Source organism: Cololabis saira, chromosome 16 (genome assembly GCF_033807715.1).
Source record: "Cololabis saira isolate AMF1-May2022 chromosome 16, fColSai1.1, whole genome shotgun sequence".
Lineage (NCBI taxonomy): Eukaryota > Metazoa > Chordata > Actinopteri > Beloniformes > Belonidae > Cololabis > Cololabis saira.
In genome coordinates, this window is record NC_084602.1 from 43,075,621 (window position 1) to 43,095,422 (window position 19,802).

Consider the following 19,802-nt stretch of genomic DNA (forward strand, 5'->3'; position numbering starts at 1 on the left):
CCGATTCTCTTATCGATTCTGCTTATCGATTCGATTCTTTATCGATTCTCTTATCGATTCTCATTTGGAAAAAAGAAGAAGAAACAATTTTAGTATCAACTTTGTTTTAATAAAACAAAGTTGATACTAAAATTGTTTCTTTGTTTCAATTTCTTTGTTTCTCCAATCTTTTTTGTTCAAAGATATAAAACTTTTATATCTTTGAACAAAAAAAATATAATGAGGTCTTAAGATGCTCCCAGCCTTGGGCTCCTCGATGGTGCCAGGGGGTCCCACAAAATGATTTGTAATATACAGTAAAATATGTATTTAATATAAAATAATAATAATAAAATAAATATTCTTCTGTAGAAATTAACTAAAAACAACACATTATTTTGTAGCAATTACACAAGAATGTCCAGTAACATGTTCAACCCCACAAACTTAGTCACTGCTGGTGACATTCATCTATTCTGGCCTGATACTCTTCCCTGCCTTGATGAAAGGAGAATCTAGCGGTAGATGCTCTTTAACTTCTCCATAGATGAGCTGATCAGCTGCAGCTGTGTCTGGAGCTCCGCTGTCCGCCGGAGCGCCCGGCTCGTCCGCGTGGTGCAGCTCTTCTAAAGCATGAATTATGGTTCCGCGTTAAATCGACGCAGAGCCCTCGGCGTAGGGTACGCGGTGACGCGCGCCGTACGGTGCGTGTTGCCGCGTACCCTACGCCGTAGCTCTGCGTTGGTGTAACGTGGAACCATAAATCAGCCTTACCGCACGCCGGCTGACTCCACGCTCCCAGCGCATCAGCCGGCCGAGTCCTAACAGTTTCCCCCCTTTGTTGAAATGTCCACATTGCAAGAATTGTCGCCCTGTTGTCATCCTTTTTGGTAAAATGTAACCAAACTTTCCAGCGTTTGTGCCGCTTTGTCCCCGTGTTTTCCTGCTGGGCGCGAATGCGCACGGTGCGCCACATGCTTGGTGACGTCATTCGTGCCGACTGGAATCGATAAGGGAATCGTTTGGGAAAAAGGCAAACGATTCCAAGGAATTGAAACACTGGGAACCGGTTCTCAACAAGAACCGGTTCTCGATTCCCATCCCTACTTCTACTACTACTACTACTAGGTCGTCCTCAGACGAGCCGTCCATCGTTGTCTCCAGTCATCCCGATTCTCCATACAACTTTCCAGTTCGCTGGTACTCTGGGCCCCTGAACTTCTAAGCCTACTATAATTTCATGTGATTGTTTTGTTTTGCTGATATAATGCACAGATGTGTCATAAATAAAGGAGCTTATGGTTAATATTTCGGTTGCTTATTTATAACATCAAACTGGCTACTATGGACTAAAATGCTTGTGCCCAATGCTTAATATAATATTCAAATAAGGAAATCTTGGTGGAAAGTGGTGCTTTGTCATTATGGCGTGTTTCATTAAAAGTAGGTCAATATCAACTTCATTAAGTTTGCACAATGCATGGTTTCAAAATGAACTTGCATTTAAAATAATATTTCTTTATTTGAATATTATATTTAACATTCACAATGACTAAATCTGGAGACAATTAATACATAATTCATATGTAAACTAGATATATTCAAATGTATAATACAAATGTATTTTATTTACATAAGTCTTCGTCTTTGAGTGCAAAATACATTTTGAAAACCCCCAAATTTTCAAATTGTGCGGCCCTCTCCATAAAATCCTTTTGCAGATGTGGCCCCCGGCCGAATATAGTTGAATACCCCTGCCCTACATAGTGTACACTACATAGTGCACTACATAGTGCACTACATAGTGCACTATGTAGTGCACTATGTAGGGGATGACCAGAGGAGATTTCGGACACTACAACGTACATTTTTTTAACGTGTTTGCGTCAGTAAATGCGCCGGATGTTCCTGTGGCGTAGCGGACGTGACATGCAACATGTAAACACTCCGAACAGCTCCGGGACCTGATACTTCTGTGTCAATAAATTGTTGAAAATGAATGGTGTAGAAGTGTGCTTTTGTCAACTACTGTTGTGTGTTCCAATCCTCAGCTATAACTGCTCACGACATTGCACGAGCTAAAACGAGCTAAAACGGGGGGGGAGCGCTCCCCCGCCTCCTGTTCAGCTGCCATTTTTTCTTCTTCTTTTTTCTTCTTCTCCTTCTTCTCCTCAGACAAAACATGACCGCATTGCATTGTGGTATACGGGAGTAAAAAGTAGGGTACACTAACTTTTGCGGTGCATTGTGGGTATTTTATAGTGAACGAGTAGTGGACGAAATGTAGTGTAGAGAATTCGAACAGCACTACAAAATGGCGTGCACACTATGTAGTGCACTATATAGGTGATAGGGGGCGATTTCCAACACAGCTTTAGAGGATAGAGATCAGAGGTCAGAGTTAGAGGACCCCGGATCTCTGGACCCCGGATCTCTGGACCCCGGATCTCTGGACCCCGGATCTCTGGACCCTGGATCTCTGGACCCCGGATCTCTGGACCCTGGATCTCTGGACCCCGGATCTCTGGACCCCGGATCTCTGGACCCCGGATCTCTGGACCCTGGATCTCTGGACCCCGGATCTCCGGACCCTGGATCTCCGGACCCTGGATCTCTGGATCTCTGGATCTCTGGACCCCGGATCTCTGGACCCTGGATCTCTGGACCCTGGATCTCTGGATCTCTGGATCTCTGGACCCTGGATCTCTGGATCTCTGGACCCTGGATCTCTGGATCTCTGGACCCTGGATCTCTGGATCTCTGGATCTCTGGACCCTGGATCTCTGGATCTCTGGACCCTGGATCTCTGGATCTCTGGACCCTGGATCTCTGGACCCTGGATCTCTGGATCTCTGGATCTCTGGACCCTGGATCTCTGGATCTCTGGACCCTGGATCTCTGGATCTCTGGATCTCTGGAACCTGGATCTCTGGATCTCTGGACCCTGGATCTCTGGACCCTGGATCTCTGGATCTCTGGATCTCTGGACCCTGGATCTCTGGATCTCTGGATCTCTGGAACCTGGATCTCTGGATCTCTGGACCCTGGATCTCTGGAACCTGGATCTCTGGATCTCTGGACCCTGGATCTCTGGATCTCTGGATCTCTGGAACCTGGATCTCTGGATCTCTGGACCCTGGATCTCTGGAACCTGGATCTCTGGATCTCTGGACCCTGGATCTCTGGATCTGTGTACCCTGGAGCTCTTAAACCTGGATCCTGGACCCGGAGCTAGCGCTGACGTCAGCAGCTGAACACCAACAGGAAGTGGTTCCGGTTCTCACCTGTAACGGCCCAGGCAGCCTCGTCCACCTGCTCCACCTCCTGGCTGACGTTGTAAATCACCACGTCACATTCCAGCAGCTTCTGCAGCAGCTGCTCCCTGCTGGGAATCTGGAGGAGACACAAGGACACAAACCAAGATACTGGTTAGTTCACCCTCTCACCACGTATTCATCCTCTCACCACGTATTCATCCTCTCACCTGGTATTCATCCTCTCACCACGTATTCATCCTCTCACCTGGTATTCATCCTCTCACCTGGTATTCATCCTCTCACCTGGTATTCATCCTCTCACCTGGTATTCATCCTCTCACCACGTATTCATCCTCTCACCACGTATTCATCCTCTCACCTGGTATTCATCCTCTCACCACGTATTCATCCTCTCACCACGTATTCATCCTCTCACCTGGTATTCATCCTCTCACCTGGTATTCATCCTCTCACCACATATTCATCCTCTCACCACGTATTCATCCTCTCACCTGGTATTCATCCTCTCACCTGGTATTCATCCTCTCACCTGGTATTCATCCTCTCACCTGGTATTCATCCTCTCACCTGGTATTCATCCTCTCACCTGGTATTCATCCTCTCACCTCATATTCATCCTCTCACCTGGTATTCATCCTCTCACCACATATTCATCCTCTCACCACGTATTCATCCTCTCACCTGGTATTCATCCTCTCACCTGGTATTCATCCTCTCACCTGGTATTCATCCTCTCACCTGGTATTCATCCTCTCACCTGGTATTCATCCTCTCACCACGTATTCATCCTCTCACCTGGTATTCATCCTCTCACCACGTATTCATCCTCTCACCACGTATTCATCCTCTCACCTGGTATTCATCCTCTCACCTGGTATTCATCCTCTCACCTGGTATTCATCCTCTCACCTGGTATTCATCCTCTCACCTGGTATTCATCCTCTCACCACGTATTCATCCTCTCACCTGGTATTCATCCTCTCACCACGTATTCATCCTCTCACCACGTATTCATCCTCTCACCTGGTATTCATCCTCTCACCACGTATTCATCCTCTCACCTGGTATTCATCCTCTCACCTGGTATTCATCCTCTCACCTGGTATTCATCCTCTCACCTGGTATTCATCCTCTCACCACGTATTCATCCTCTCACCACGTATTCATCCTCTCACCTGGTATTCATCCTCTCACCACGTATTCATCCTCTCACCACGTATTCATCCTCTCACCTGGTATTCATCCTCTCACCTGGTATTCATCCTCTCACCACATATTCATCCTCTCACCACGTATTCATCCTCTCACCTGGTATTCATCCTCTCACCTGGTATTCATCCTCTCACCTGGTATTCATCCTCTCACCTGGTATTCATCCTCTCACCTGGTATTCATCCTCTCACCTGGTATTCATCCTCTCACCTGGTATTCATCCTCTCACCACGTATTCATCCTCTCACCTGGTATTCATCCTCTCACCACGTATTCATCCTCTCACCTGGTATTCATCCTCTCACCTGGTATTCATCCTCTCACCACGTATTCATCCTCTCACCTGGTATTCATCCTCTCACCACGTATTCATCCTCTCACCACGTATTCATCCTCTCACCTGGTATTCATCCTCTCACCTGGTATTCATCCTCTCACCTGGTATTCATCCTCTCACCACGTATTCATCCTCTCACCTGGTATTCATCCTCTCACCTGGTATTCATCCTCTCACCACGTATTCATCCTCTCACCTGGTATTCATCCTCTCACCTGGTATTCATCCTCTCACCTGGTATTCATCCTCTCACCACGTATTCATCCTCTCACCTGGTATTCATCCTCTCACCACGTATTCATCCTCTCACCTGGTATTCATCCTCTCACCTGGTATTCATCCTCTCACCTGGTATTCATCCTCTCACCACGTATTCATCCTCTCACCTGGTATTCATCCTCTCACCTGGTATTCATCCTCTCACCACGTATTCATCCTCTCACCTGGTATTCATCCTCTCACCTGGTATTCATCCTCTCACCTGGTATTCATCCTCTCACCTGGTATTCATCCTCTCACCTGGTATTCATCCTCTCACCTGGTATTCATCCTCTCACCACGTATTCATCCTCTCACCACGTATTCATCCTCTCATCACGTATTCATCCTCTCACCTCGTATTCATCCTCTCACCTGGTATTCATCCTCTCACCACGTATTCATCCTCTCACCACGTATTCATCCTCTCACCTCGTATTCATCCTCTCACCTGGTATTCATCCTCTCACCTGGTATTCATCCTCTCACCTGGTATTCATCCTCTCACCACGTATTCATCCTCTCACCTGGTATTCATCCTCTCACCTGGTATTCATCCTCTCACCTGGTATTCATCCTCTCACCTGGTATTCATCCTCTCACCTGGTATTCATCCTCTCACCTGGTATTCATCCTCTCACCACGTATTCATCCTCTCACCACGTATTCATCCTCTCATCACGTATTCATCCTCTCACCTCGTATTCATCCTCTCACCTGGTATTCATCCTCTCACCACATATTCATCCTCTCACCACGTATTCATCCTCTCACCTGGTATTCATCCTCTCACCTGGTATTCATCCTCTCACCTGGTATTCATCCTCTCACCTGGTATTCATCCTCTCACCTGGTATTCATCCTCTCACCACGTATTCATCCTCTCACCTGGTATTCATCCTCTCACCACGTATTCATCCTCTCACCTGGTATTCATCCTCTCACCTGGTATTCATCCTCTCACCACATATTCATCCTCTCACCACGTATTCATCCTCTCACCTGGTATTCATCCTCTCACCTGGTATTCATCCTCTCACCACGTATTCATCCTCTCACCTGGTATTCATCCTCTCACCTGGTATTCATCCTCTCACCTGGTATTCATCCTCTCACCACGTATTCATCCTCTCACCTGGTATTCATCCTCTCACCTGGTATTCATCCTCTCACCTGGTATTCATCCTCTCACCTGGTATTCATCCTCTCACCTGGTATTCATCTTCTCACCACGTATTCATCCTCTCACCTGGTATTCATCCTCTCACCACGTATTCATCCTCTCACCTGGTATTCATCCTCTCACCTGGTATTCATCCTCTCACCTGGTATTCATCCTCTCACCTGGTATTCATCCTCTCACCACGTATTCATCCTCTCACCTGGTATTCATCCTCTCACCTGGTATTCATCCTCTCACCTGGTATTCATCCTCTCACCACGTATTCACCCTCTCACCACGTATTCATCCTCTCACCTGGTATTCATCCTCTCACCACGTATTCATCCTCTCACCTGGTATTCATCCTCTCACCTGGTATTCATCCTCTCACCTGGTATTCATTCTCTCACCACGTATTCATCCTCTCACCTGGTATTCATCCTCTCACCACGTATTCATCCTCTCACCACGTATTCACCCTCTCACCACGTATTCATCCTCTCACCTGGTATTCATCCTCTCACCACGTATTCATCCTCTCACCACGTATTCATCCTCTCACCACGTATTCATCCTCTCACCTGGTATTCATCCTCTCACCTGGTATTCATCCTCTCACCTGGTATTCATCCTCTCACCACGTATTCACCCTCTCACCACGTATTCATCCTCTCACCTGGTATTCATCCTCTCACCACGTATTCATCCTCTCACCATGTATTCATCCTCTCACCTGGTATTCATCCTCTCACCTGGTATTCATCCTCTCACCTGGTATTCATCCTCTCACCTGGTATTCATCCTCTCACCATGTATTCACCCTCTCACCACGTATTCATCCTCTCACCTGGTATTCATCCTCTCACCTGGTATTCATCCTCTCACCATGTATTCACCCTCTCACCACGTATTCATCCTCTCACCTGGTATTCATCCTCTCACCTGGTATTCATCCTCTCACCTGGTATTCATCCTCTCACCTGGTATTCATCCTCTCACCATGTATTCATCCTCTCACCTGGTATTCATCCTCTCACCTGGTATTCATCCTCTCACCTGGTATTCATCCTCTCACCACGTATTCATCCTCTCACCTGGTATTCATCCTCTCACCTGGTATTCATCCTCTCACCTGGTATTCATCCTCTCACCTGGTATTCATCCTCTCACCTGGTATTCATCCTCTCACCTGGTATTCATCCTCTCACCTGGTATTCATCCTCTCACCACGTATTCATCCTCTCACCTGGTATTCATCCTCTCACCACGTATTCATCCTCTCACCTGGTATTCATCCTCTCACCTGGTATTCATCCTCTCACCTGGTATTCATCCTCTCACCTGGTATTCATCCTCTCACCACGTATTCATCCTCTCACCACGTATTCATCCTCTCACCTGGTATTCATCCTCTCACCACGTATTCATCCTCTCACCTGGTATTCATCCTCTCACCTGGTATTCATCCTCTCACCTGGTATTCATCCTCTCACCACGTATTCACCCTCTCACCACGTATTCATCCTCTCACCTGGTATTCATCCTCTCACCACGTATTCATCCTCTCACCTGGTATTCATCCTCTCACCTGGTATTCATCCTCTCACCTGGTATTCATTCTCTCACCACGTATTCATCCTCTCACCTGGTATTCATCCTCTCACCACGTATTCATCCTCTCACCACGTATTCACCCTCTCACCACGTATTCATCCTCTCACCTGGTATTCATCCTCTCACCACGTATTCATCCTCTCACCTGGTATTCATCCTCTCACCTGGTATTCATCCTCTCACCAGGTATTCATCCTCTCACCTGGTATTCATCCTCTCACCACGTATTCATCCTCTCACCTGGTATTCATCCTCTCACCACGTATTCATCCTCTCACCTGGTATTCATCCTCTCACCACGTATTCATCCTCTCACCACGTATTCACCCTCTCACCACGTATTCATCCTCTCACCTGGTATTCATCCTCTCACCACGTATTCATCCTCTCACCTGGTATTCATCCTCTCACCTGGTATTCATCCTCTCACCTGGTATTCATCCTCTCACCTGGTATTCATCCTCTCACCTGGTATTCATCCTCTCACCACGTATTCATCCTCTCACCACGTATTCATCCTCTCACCACGTATTCATCCTCTCACCTGGTATTCATCCTCTCACCTGGTATTCATCCTCTCACCTGGTATTCATCCTCTCACCACGTATTCATCCTCTCACCACGTATTCACCCTCTCACCACGTATTCATCCTCTCACCTGGTATTCATCCTCTCACCTGGTATTCATCCTCTCACCTGGTATTCATCCTCTCACCTGGTATTCATCCTCTCACCTGGTATTCATCCTCTCACCACGTATTCATCCTCTCACCACGTATTCATCCTCTCACCACGTATTCATCCTCTCACCTGGTATTCATCCTCTCACCTGGTATTCATCCTCTCACCTGGTATTCATCCTCTCACCTGGTATTCATCCTCTCACCACGTATTCACCCTCTCACCACGTATTCATCCTCTCACCTGGTATTCATCCTCTCACCACGTATTCATCCTCTCACCACGTATTCATCCTCTCACCATGTATTCATCCTCTCACCTGGTATTCATCCTCTCACCTGGTATTCATCCTCTCACCACATATTCATCCTCTCACCACGTATTCATCCTCTCACCTGGTATTCATCCTCTCACCTGGTATTCATCCTCTCACCTGGTATTCATCCTCTCACCACGTATTCATCCTCTCACCACATATTCATCCTCTCACCTGGTATTCATCCTCTCACCTGGTATTCATCCTCTCACCTGGTATTCATCCTCTCACCTGGTATTCATCCTCTCACCATGTATTCATCCTCTCACCTGGTATTCATCCTCTCACCTGGTATTCATCCTCTCACCTGGTATTCATCCTCTCACCTGGTATTCATCCTCTCACCACGTATTCATCCTCTCACCACGTATTCATCCTCTCACCTGGTATTCATCCTCTCACCTGGTATTCATCCTCTCACCACATATTCATCCTCTCACCACGTATTCATCCTCTCACCTGGTATTCATCCTCTCACCTGGTATTCATCCTCTCACCTGGTATTCATCCTCTCACCACGTATTCATCCTCTCACCTGGTATTCATCCTCTCACCTGGTATTCATCCTCTCACCTGGTATTCATCCTCTCACCTGGTATTCATCCTCTCACCTGGTATTCATCCTCTCACCACATATTCATCCTCTCACCTGGTATTCATCCTCTCACCACATATTCATCCTCTCACCTGGTATTCATCCTCTCACCACGTATTCATCCTCTCACCACGTATTCATCCTCTCACCTGGTATTCATCCTCTCACCTGGTATTCATCCTCTCACCACGTATTCATCCTCTCACCTGGTATTCATCCTCTCACCACGTATTCATCCTCTCACCACGTATTCATCCTCTCACCTGGTATTCATCCTCTCACCTGGTATTCATCCTCTCACCTGGTATTCATCCTCTCACCTGGTATTCATCCTCTCACCTGGTATTCATCCTCTCACCACGTATTCATCCTCTCACCACGTATTCATCCTCTCACCTGGTATTCATCCTCTCACCACGTATTCATCCTCTCACCACGTATTCATCCTCTCACCTGGTATTCATCCTCTCACCTGGTATTCATCCTCTCACCACGTATTCATCCTCTCACCTGGTATTCATCCTCTCACCATGTATTCATCCTCTCACCTGGTATTCATCCTCTCACCTGGTATTCATCCTCTCACCTGGTATTCATCCTCTCACCTGGTATTCATCCTCTCACCACGTATTCATCCTCTCACCACGTATTCATCCTCTCACCACGTATTCATCCTCTCACCTGGTATTCATCCTCTCACCACGTATTCATCCTCTCACCTGGTATTCATCCTCTCACCTGGTATTCATCCTCTCACCTGGTATTCATCCTCTCACCTGGTATTCATCCTCTCACCACGTATTCATCCTCTCACCACGTATTCACCCTCTCACCACGTATTCATCCTCTCACCTGGTATTCATCCTCTCACCACGTATTCATCCTCTCACCTGGTATTCATCCTCTCACCTGGTATTCATCCTCTCACCTGGTATTCATCCTCTCACCTGGTATTCATCCTCTCACCTGGTATTCATCCTCTCACCACGTATTCATCCTCTCACCACGTATTCATCCTCTCACCACGTATTCATCCTCTCACCTGGTATTCATCCTCTCACCTGGTATTCATCCTCTCACCTGGTATTCATCCTCTCACCACGTATTCATCCTCTCACCACGTATTCATCCTCTCACCACGTATTCATCCTCTCACCACGTATTCATCCTCTCACCTGGTATTCATCCTCTCACCTGGTATTCATCCTCTCACCACGTATTCATCCTCTCACCTGGTATTCATCCTCTCACCACGTATTCATCCTCTCACCACGTATTCATCCTCTCACCACGTATTCATCCTCTCACCTGGTATTCATCCTCTCACCACGTATTCATCCTCTCACCACGTATTCATCCTCTCACCACGTATTCATCCTCTCACCTGGTATTCATCCTCTCACCTGGTATTCATCCTCTCACCTGGTATTCATCCTCTCACCTGGTATTCATCCTCTCACCACGTATTCATCCTCTCACCACGTATTCATCCTCTCACCTGGTATTCATCCTCTCACCTGGTATTCATCCTCTCACCTGGTATTCATCCTCTCACCACGTATTCATCCTCTCACCACGTATTCATCCTCTCACCACGTATTCATCCTCTCACCACGTATTCATCCTCTCACCACGTATTCATCCTCTCACCACGTATTCATCCTCTCACCACGTATTCATCCTCTCACCTGGTATTCATCCTCTCACCTGGTATTCATCCTCTCACCTGGTATTCATCCTCTCACCTGGTATTCATCCTCTCACCTGGTATTCATCCTCTCACCTGGTATTCATCCTCTCACCACGTATTCATCCTCTCACCACGTATTCATCCTCTCACCACGTATTCATCCTCTCACCACGTATTCATCCTCTCACCTGGTATTCATCCTCTCACCTGGTATTCATCCTCTCACCACGTATTCATCCTCTCACCTGGTATTCATCCTCTCACCACGTATTCATCCTCTCACCTGGTATTCATCCTCTCACCATGTATTCATCCTCTCACCTGGTATTCATCCTCTCACCACGTATTCATCCTCTCACCTGGTATTCATCCTCTCACCTGGTATTCATCCTCTCACCTGGTATTCATCCTCTCACCTGGTATTCATCCTCTCACCACGTATTCATCCTCTCACCTGGTATTCATCCTCTCACCTCGTATTCATCCTCTCACCACGTATTCATCCTCTCACCTGGTATTCATCCTCTCACCACGTATTCATCCTCTCACCTCGTATTCATCCTCTCACCACGTATTCATCCTCTCACCTGGTATTCATCCTCTCACCTGGTATTCATCCTCTCACCACGTATTCATCCTCTCACCTGGTATTCCTCCTCTCACCTGGTATTCATCCTCTCACCTGGTATTCATCCTCTCACCTGGTATTCATCCTCTCACCTGGTATTCATCCTCTCACCACGTATTCATCCTCTCACCACGTATTCATCCTCTCACCTGGTATTCATCCTCTCACCACGTATTCATCCTCTCACCTGGTATTCATCCTCTCACCTGGTATTCATCCTCTCACCTGGTATTCATCCTCTCACCTGGTATTCATCCTCTCACCACGTATTCATCCTCTCACCTGGTATTCCTCCTCTCACCACGTATTCATCCTCTCACCACGTATTCATCCTCTCACCTGGTATTCCTCCTCTCACCTGGTATTCATCCTCTCACCTGGTATTCATCCTCTCACCACGTATTCATCCTCTCACCTGGTATTCATCCTCTCACCTGGTATTCCTCCTCTCACCACGTATTCATCCTCTCACCACGTATTCATCCTCTCACCTGGTATTCCTCCTCTCACCACGTATTCATCCTCTCACCACGTATTCATCCTCTCACCTGGTATTCATCCTCTCACCTGGTATTCATCCTCTCACCTGGTATTCATCCTCTCACCTGGTATTCATCCTCTCACCACGTATTCATCCTCTCACCACGTATTCATCCTCTCACCTGGTATTCCTCCTCTCACCACGTATTCATCCTCTCACCACGTATTCATCCTCTCACCTGGTATTCCTCCTCTCACCTGGTATTCATCCTCTCACCTGGTATTCATCCTCTCACCACGTATTCATCCTCTCACCTGGTATTCATCCTCTCACCTGGTATTCCTCCTCTCACCACGTATTCATCCTCTCACCACGTATTCATCCTCTCACCACGTATTCATCCTCTCACCTGGTATTCATCCTCTCACCTGGTATTCATCCTCTCACCACATATTCATCCTCTCACCACGTATTCATCCTCTCACCTGGTATTCATCCTCTCACCTGGTATTCATCCTCTCACCTGGTATTCATCCTCTCACCACGTATTCATCCTCTCACCTGGTATTCATCCTCTCACCTGGTATTCATCCTCTCACCTGGTATTCATCCTCTCACCTGGTATTCATCCTCTCACCTGGTATTCATCCTCTCACCACATATTCATCCTCTCACCTGGTATTCATCCTCTCACCACATATTCATCCTCTCACCTGGTATTCATCCTCTCACCACGTATTCATCCTCTCACCACGTATTCATCCTCTCACCTGGTATTCATCCTCTCACCTGGTATTCATCCTCTCACCACGTATTCATCCTCTCACCTGGTATTCATCCTCTCACCACGTATTCATCCTCTCACCACGTATTCATCCTCTCACCTGGTATTCATCCTCTCACCTGGTATTCATCCTCTCACCACGTATTCATCCTCTCACCTGGTATTCATCCTCTCACCTGGTATTCATCCTCTCACCTGGTATTCATCCTCTCACCTGGTATTCATCCTCTCACCACGTATTCATCCTCTCACCACGTATTCACCCTCTCACCACGTATTCATCCTCTCACCTGGTATTCATCCTCTCACCACGTATTCATCCTCTCACCTGGTATTCATCCTCTCACCTGGTATTCATCCTCTCACCTGGTATTCATCCTCTCACCTGGTATTCATCCTCTCACCTGGTATTCATCCTCTCACCACGTATTCATCCTCTCACCACGTATTCATCCTCTCACCACGTATTCATCCTCTCACCTGGTATTCATCCTCTCACCTGGTATTCATCCTCTCACCTGGTATTCATCCTCTCACCACGTATTCATCCTCTCACCACGTATTCATCCTCTCACCACGTATTCATCCTCTCACCACGTATTCATCCTCTCACCTGGTATTCATCCTCTCACCTGGTATTCATCCTCTCACCACGTATTCATCCTCTCACCTGGTATTCATCCTCTCACCACGTATTCATCCTCTCACCACGTATTCATCCTCTCACCACGTATTCATCCTCTCACCTGGTATTCATCCTCTCACCACGTATTCATCCTCTCACCACGTATTCATCCTCTCACCACGTATTCATCCTCTCACCTGGTATTCATCCTCTCACCTGGTATTCATCCTCTCACCTGGTATTCATCCTCTCACCTGGTATTCATCCTCTCACCACGTATTCATCCTCTCACCACGTATTCATCCTCTCACCTGGTATTCATCCTCTCACCTGGTATTCATCCTCTCACCTGGTATTCATCCTCTCACCACGTATTCATCCTCTCACCACGTATTCATCCTCTCACCACGTATTCATCCTCTCACCACGTATTCATCCTCTCACCACGTATTCATCCTCTCACCACGTATTCATCCTCTCACCACGTATTCATCCTCTCACCTGGTATTCATCCTCTCACCTGGTATTCATCCTCTCACCTGGTATTCATCCTCTCACCTGGTATTCATCCTCTCACCTGGTATTCATCCTCTCACCTGGTATTCATCCTCTCACCACGTATTCATCCTCTCACCACGTATTCATCCTCTCACCACGTATTCATCCTCTCACCACGTATTCATCCTCTCACCTGGTATTCATCCTCTCACCTGGTATTCATCCTCTCACCACGTATTCATCCTCTCACCTGGTATTCATCCTCTCACCACGTATTCATCCTCTCACCTGGTATTCATCCTCTCACCATGTATTCATCCTCTCACCTGGTATTCATCCTCTCACCACGTATTCATCCTCTCACCTGGTATTCATCCTCTCACCTGGTATTCATCCTCTCACCTGGTATTCATCCTCTCACCTGGTATTCATCCTCTCACCACGTATTCATCCTCTCACCTGGTATTCATCCTCTCACCACGTATTCATCCTCTCACCTGGTATTCATCCTCTCACCTGGTATTCATCCTCTCACCACGTATTCATCCTCTCACCTGGTATTCATCCTCTCACCTGGTATTCATCCTCTCACCTGGTATTCATCCTCTCACCTGGTATTCATCCTCTCACCACGTATTCATCCTCTCACCTGGTATTCCTCCTCTCACCACGTATTCATCCTCTCACCACGTATTCATCCTCTCACCTGGTATTCATCCTCTCACCTGGTATTCATCCTCTCACCTGGTATTCATCCTCTCACCTGGTATTCATCCTCTCACCACGTATTCATCCTCTCACCACGTATTCATCCTCTCACCTGGTATTCATCCTCTCACCACGTATTCATCCTCTCACCTGGTATTCATCCTCTCACCTGGTATTCATCCTCTCACCTGGTATTCATCCTCTCACCTGGTATTCATCCTCTCACCACGTATTCATCCTCTCACCTGGTATTCCTCCTCTCACCACGTATTCATCCTCTCACCACGTATTCATCCTCTCACCTGGTATTCCTCCTCTCACCTGGTATTCATCCTCTCACCTGGTATTCATCCTCTCACCACGTATTCATCCTCTCACCTGGTATTCATCCTCTCACCTGGTATTCCTCCTCTCACCACGTATTCATCCTCTCACCACGTATTCATCCTCTCACCTGGTATTCATCCTCTCACCTGGTATTCATCCTCTCACCTGGTATTCATCCTCTCACCTGGTATTCATCCTCTCACCACGTATTCATCCTCTCACCACGTATTCATCCTCTCACCTGGTATTCATCCAGGATGAAGCTCTTCCCTTCAGAACCAACAGAAACCGTCCCGACCAATCGGAAGCTTCCTCTCAGGTTTGGCTCCGCCCCCTGCTCTTCATCATCCTCCTCTTCCTGCTCCTCATCTTCATCTTCATCATCATCAGGCTCTCTCACCCGGCTTAGGAACTAAACACGACACCAATGAATGAATGAATGAATGAATGAATGAATGAATGAATGAATGAATGAATGAATGAATGAATGAATGAATGAATGAATGAATGAATGAATCAATGAATGAATCAATGAATGAAGCTCTAGCGCCTTGTTGAGCCACATTTTTTAATAAATGTCCAAAATGTAAGAACTTTTTCATCTCATTTTGTAATAAACTGCCCCATTATGTCATAAGTTATTACATTTTTAGAAGATTATTACAAAATGCACTTGCAACTTTTTTTTTTAGGAAACGTAATAACATGGTTAAAGTATTTATCTGGGAAAATTAAAATAAAAAATTATAAGAATTATTTAAATTAAAAAAACTCAAGAAATATTTTAAAAAGAAAAAAAAAACAAGAAAAACATATTTTTTGTATATTTATAATTCCCAAAAAAGAAAAGAGCTAAAAAAAAGTCTATTTGGAAAATTGAGAAAAAACTTTCAAATAAAAATGAATACAAATATTAATTTAGAAAACAGATATTTTAAGTGATGCATCTACTTGTGTCAGAAACACAAAAATAGAAAAATCTAAAGAAAATCTATATTTATATTTCTAAAAAATTAAATTAAATTAAATTAAAAATATAAAAAAATAAAATAATAAATTAAATTAAAAAATCTATATTTATCTGGGAAAATTAAAATAAAAAATTATAAGAATTATGTTAATTCCAAAAACAGAAAAAATATTTTACGCGATAATTTTATCTGTTAATTTTGTTATAATCTGGTTTTATTTTGAAAAACTCAACTAAAGTCAGGAGCAACTAAACAGAACAAATGAACTTCCGGTGGACTGAAAAAATAAATCTAAGCGCATGTAAATATAACATATTTAAATCTGTGATGTTAACAATTAAAAATGAAGTTTGTTGCTTTACAAACATCTAGTTTTTAACTTAATCTGCATTTGTTCAAAAGAAAAGACATTGTGTATTTTTTCCTGAACCAGCAGTTTTTCTGTAATTAATCCCAGTAATCTTTACATTTACACACAAACTACATATTTACTTTTCTTTAACAATTTGAATCTATTGGGCAAATTGACCAACGTTTAGATGAAACATGTTTTATTTGTTTAAGTAGAAACCACAGTAAAAAATATCTTGCTTGATCTACTTTAAAAAATTTAAGGCAACTTTTTCACATGAGATTTTTATGTAGATCCAGAAAGACTAGTCTTTGTATAAACTACTTCATTTTTAGTATGTACAACATTCATTTACAAGTAAAGTCAACTTAAATGTGTTAAGTTTACTTTATTTATCACAATTAAGTTGACTTTAAAAAGAAAAATGAAGAAAAAAAATAAGAAAAAATAAGAGAAAAAGAGAAAAAAAGTAAAAAAAGGAAGAAAAAAAGAGAAAAAAAAGTGTATTGTGTTTTCCTTTTTTTCTCTTTTTTCTTTCTTTTTTCCCTTTTTTCTTCCTTTTTTTCTTTTTTCCTTTTTTTCCTTCTTTTTTCTTCTTTTCTTTACTTTTTTTCTTTTTAAAATCAAATTAATTTTGATAAGTAAAGTAAATTTAACACAATTAAGTTGACTGTACTTGCTAAATGTATTATTTCATACAAAAAATTAAGTAGTTTATACAAAGACTAGTCTTTCTTGATCTACATAATAATCTCATGCAAAAAGTTGACTTATTTTTAAGTAGATCAAGCACAATATTTGTATCAGTGTCATAAGTATAATGGTGACGTCATCAGTGACGTCATCAGTGTCATAAGTATAATAAAATTATTATATAATATTAATATTCGTATATAATAATATTATATATTCGTTACTGCAGACTAACTGGATAACATGTATGGAGTCGTGATGGAAACATAATTTACGGACTAACACAATCCTCATAATGGCACAAATGGAAATTGATGAAAAACCCACCGATCTTTAATGCCTTTTATAACGAATTTAAGTTGTTCTGTAAATCCCTCAAGTATATGAACTTCAAATCTGCAAAAACAAAGTGCTGAATTACATTCAGAGTTATAAATGAATAGATTCTGATTGAAATATTTTATAATCTACCAGAAGGAAACTATAACTGCAAATTTCTTTTATCATTGTTTTCTTTTAAGCTATATTTATTTATTTTATTTGTCATTATTTTGTCATGACATTTATGATGTTTATAAAATGTATTTATTTAATTTAATGTGAGTTTTCTTCTGTTCCTTATTTTCTATTTCCTATTTCATTAACGTTAACTCAGTCCAGGCTTTAATGAGCTCCCTGGCAGATCAATGTGCCTGCTTCGTTTGTAAATAAGTATTTTCAATCAAAAATAAATACATTAATGCATAAATACTACTGATATTTACTCAAACGTTTTGAGTTTGTACTGTTTAGTTTTGCATTTCGGACTCAACTAAAGTCGGGAGCAACTAAACAGAACAGACCCGTCCAGAACCGTTAAACCTCCCGGACCCGGACCCGTCCAGAACCGTTAAACCTCCGCTCCGGGTCGACCCGGACCCGTCCAGAACCGTTAATAACCCCCGGGTTCGGGTCCAGAACCGTTACCCCCCGGGTTCGGGTCTGGGGTCCGGGTTCGGGTCCAGAACTGGTCCAGAACTGGTCCAGAACTGGTCCAGAACCGTTCATCTCCCCTATAATTACCTTAGCGAGGTATTTGGAGGAGAAAGTGTCGACTTTGTTGAGGAAAACTCTCTGCGGCGGCATCTTCTCCTCCCGTGTCTCAGTGCAGCGGCGTGGCGTTGCCATGGAGACCAGCGGCGCGGTGACGTCATGGAGACCAGCGGCGCGGTGACGTCATCCAGCGGCAGTTAAAAAACGGTGTAAAACAACCAAGAGACTTATCGATCTTAGGAAGAATCTTTTAACTAAAGATTTGTGTATCCAGCACTTTCTCTTAACGTTCATGATTGTACATGTAAAAATATTAACAATATGTTTGTCAACTTTGTATGGAAGAATAAACAGCATCATCTGAAAAAAGCCCTGCTTTCTGGATCTAAAGCCAAAGGTGGTTTAGATCTATTTAACTGGACTTTAGGGATTTGAATTACACATTTAAGGGGAAATGGCTAAAAGAAATGCTTAAAAGCTCCAGATTCATTATGGTATTTCATTCCACACAACATATTCAGGAATGTTGGAGTCTTTAGTTCTTATTCTCATGTAATTACGTAATTACACAATCTCAAGGTTTACCAGTTAAGATGTGAGAATTTCACGACTTGATTGTCAGAATTGTCAGGACTTAATTATTTACTTTATTATTCATTTGCTCCAGTATTGTTATGCATATGTGAAAAGAAGCTAATTGAAGAAGCTAATAGATTTAGAATGATGTAATGTATTGATTATATGAGGGAGGGAAGAGGAGAGGGCTGTTGTTGGATTTATTCATATATATTTATTTTTTCTTTCTTTCTTTCTTTCTTTCTTTCTTTCTTTCTTTCTTTCTTTCTTTCTTTCTTTCTTTCTTTCTTTCTTTCTTTCTTTCTTTCTTTCTTTCTTTCTTTCTTTCTTTCTTTCTTTCTCTCTTCTCATTATTTATTTATTTTTGTTTTTGGCAGCACAGTGTCTTAGTGGTTAGCACTGTTGTCTCACAGCAAGAAGGTTCCGGGTTCAACTCCCAGGCCCAGCAGGGTCTTTCTGTGACCCCTTTCACACCAAACTGGTTCCAGGGCTGGTGCTAGTGCTGGTGCTAGTGCTGGTGCTAGTGCTGGTGCTAGAGCTGGTGCTAGTGCTGGTGCTAGTGCTGGTGCTAGAGCTGGTTCCAGGGCTGGTGCTAGTGCTGGTGCTAGTGCTAGTGCTGGTGCTAGTGCTAGTGCTGGTGCTAGTGCTGGTGCTAGTGCTGGTGCTAGTGCTGGTGCTAGTGCTGGTGCTAGTGCTGGTGCTAGAGCTGGTGCTAGTGCTGGTGCTAGTGCTGGTGCTAGAGCTGGTTCCAGGGCTGGTGCTAGTGCTGGTGCTAGTGCTAGTGCTGGTGCTAGTGCTAGTGCTGGTGCTAGTGCTGGTGCTAGTGCTGGTGCTAGTGCTAGTGCTGGTGCTAGTGCTAGTGCTGGTGCTAGTGCTGGTGCTAGTGCTGGTGCTAGTGCTAGAGCTGGTGCTAGTGCTGGTGCTAGTGCTGGTGCTAGTGCTGGTGCTAGTGCTAGTGCTGGTGCTAGTGCTAGTGCTGGTGCTAGTGCTGGTGCTAGTGCTGGT

General features: G+C 44.3%; 1 protein-coding gene across 1 annotated transcript in view; it reads right to left on the minus strand.

Annotated features, from left to right (window-relative positions):
* The window catches only part of ak7b (adenylate kinase 7b), a 49,948-nt gene extending 31,592 nt beyond the window's left edge, over positions 1-18,356 (minus strand). The window contains exons 1-3 of the mRNA XM_061743353.1: positions 18,051-18,356; positions 15,415-15,585; positions 3,264-3,372 (exon numbers count right to left, since the gene is read on the minus strand). Coding sequence (XP_061599337.1) covers positions 3,264-3,372; positions 15,415-15,585; positions 18,051-18,356 — 586 coding nt within the window. The remainder of the gene's footprint in view (positions 1-3,263; positions 3,373-15,414; positions 15,586-18,050) is intronic.
* Between the last annotated feature and the right edge of the window lie 1,446 nt (positions 18,357-19,802).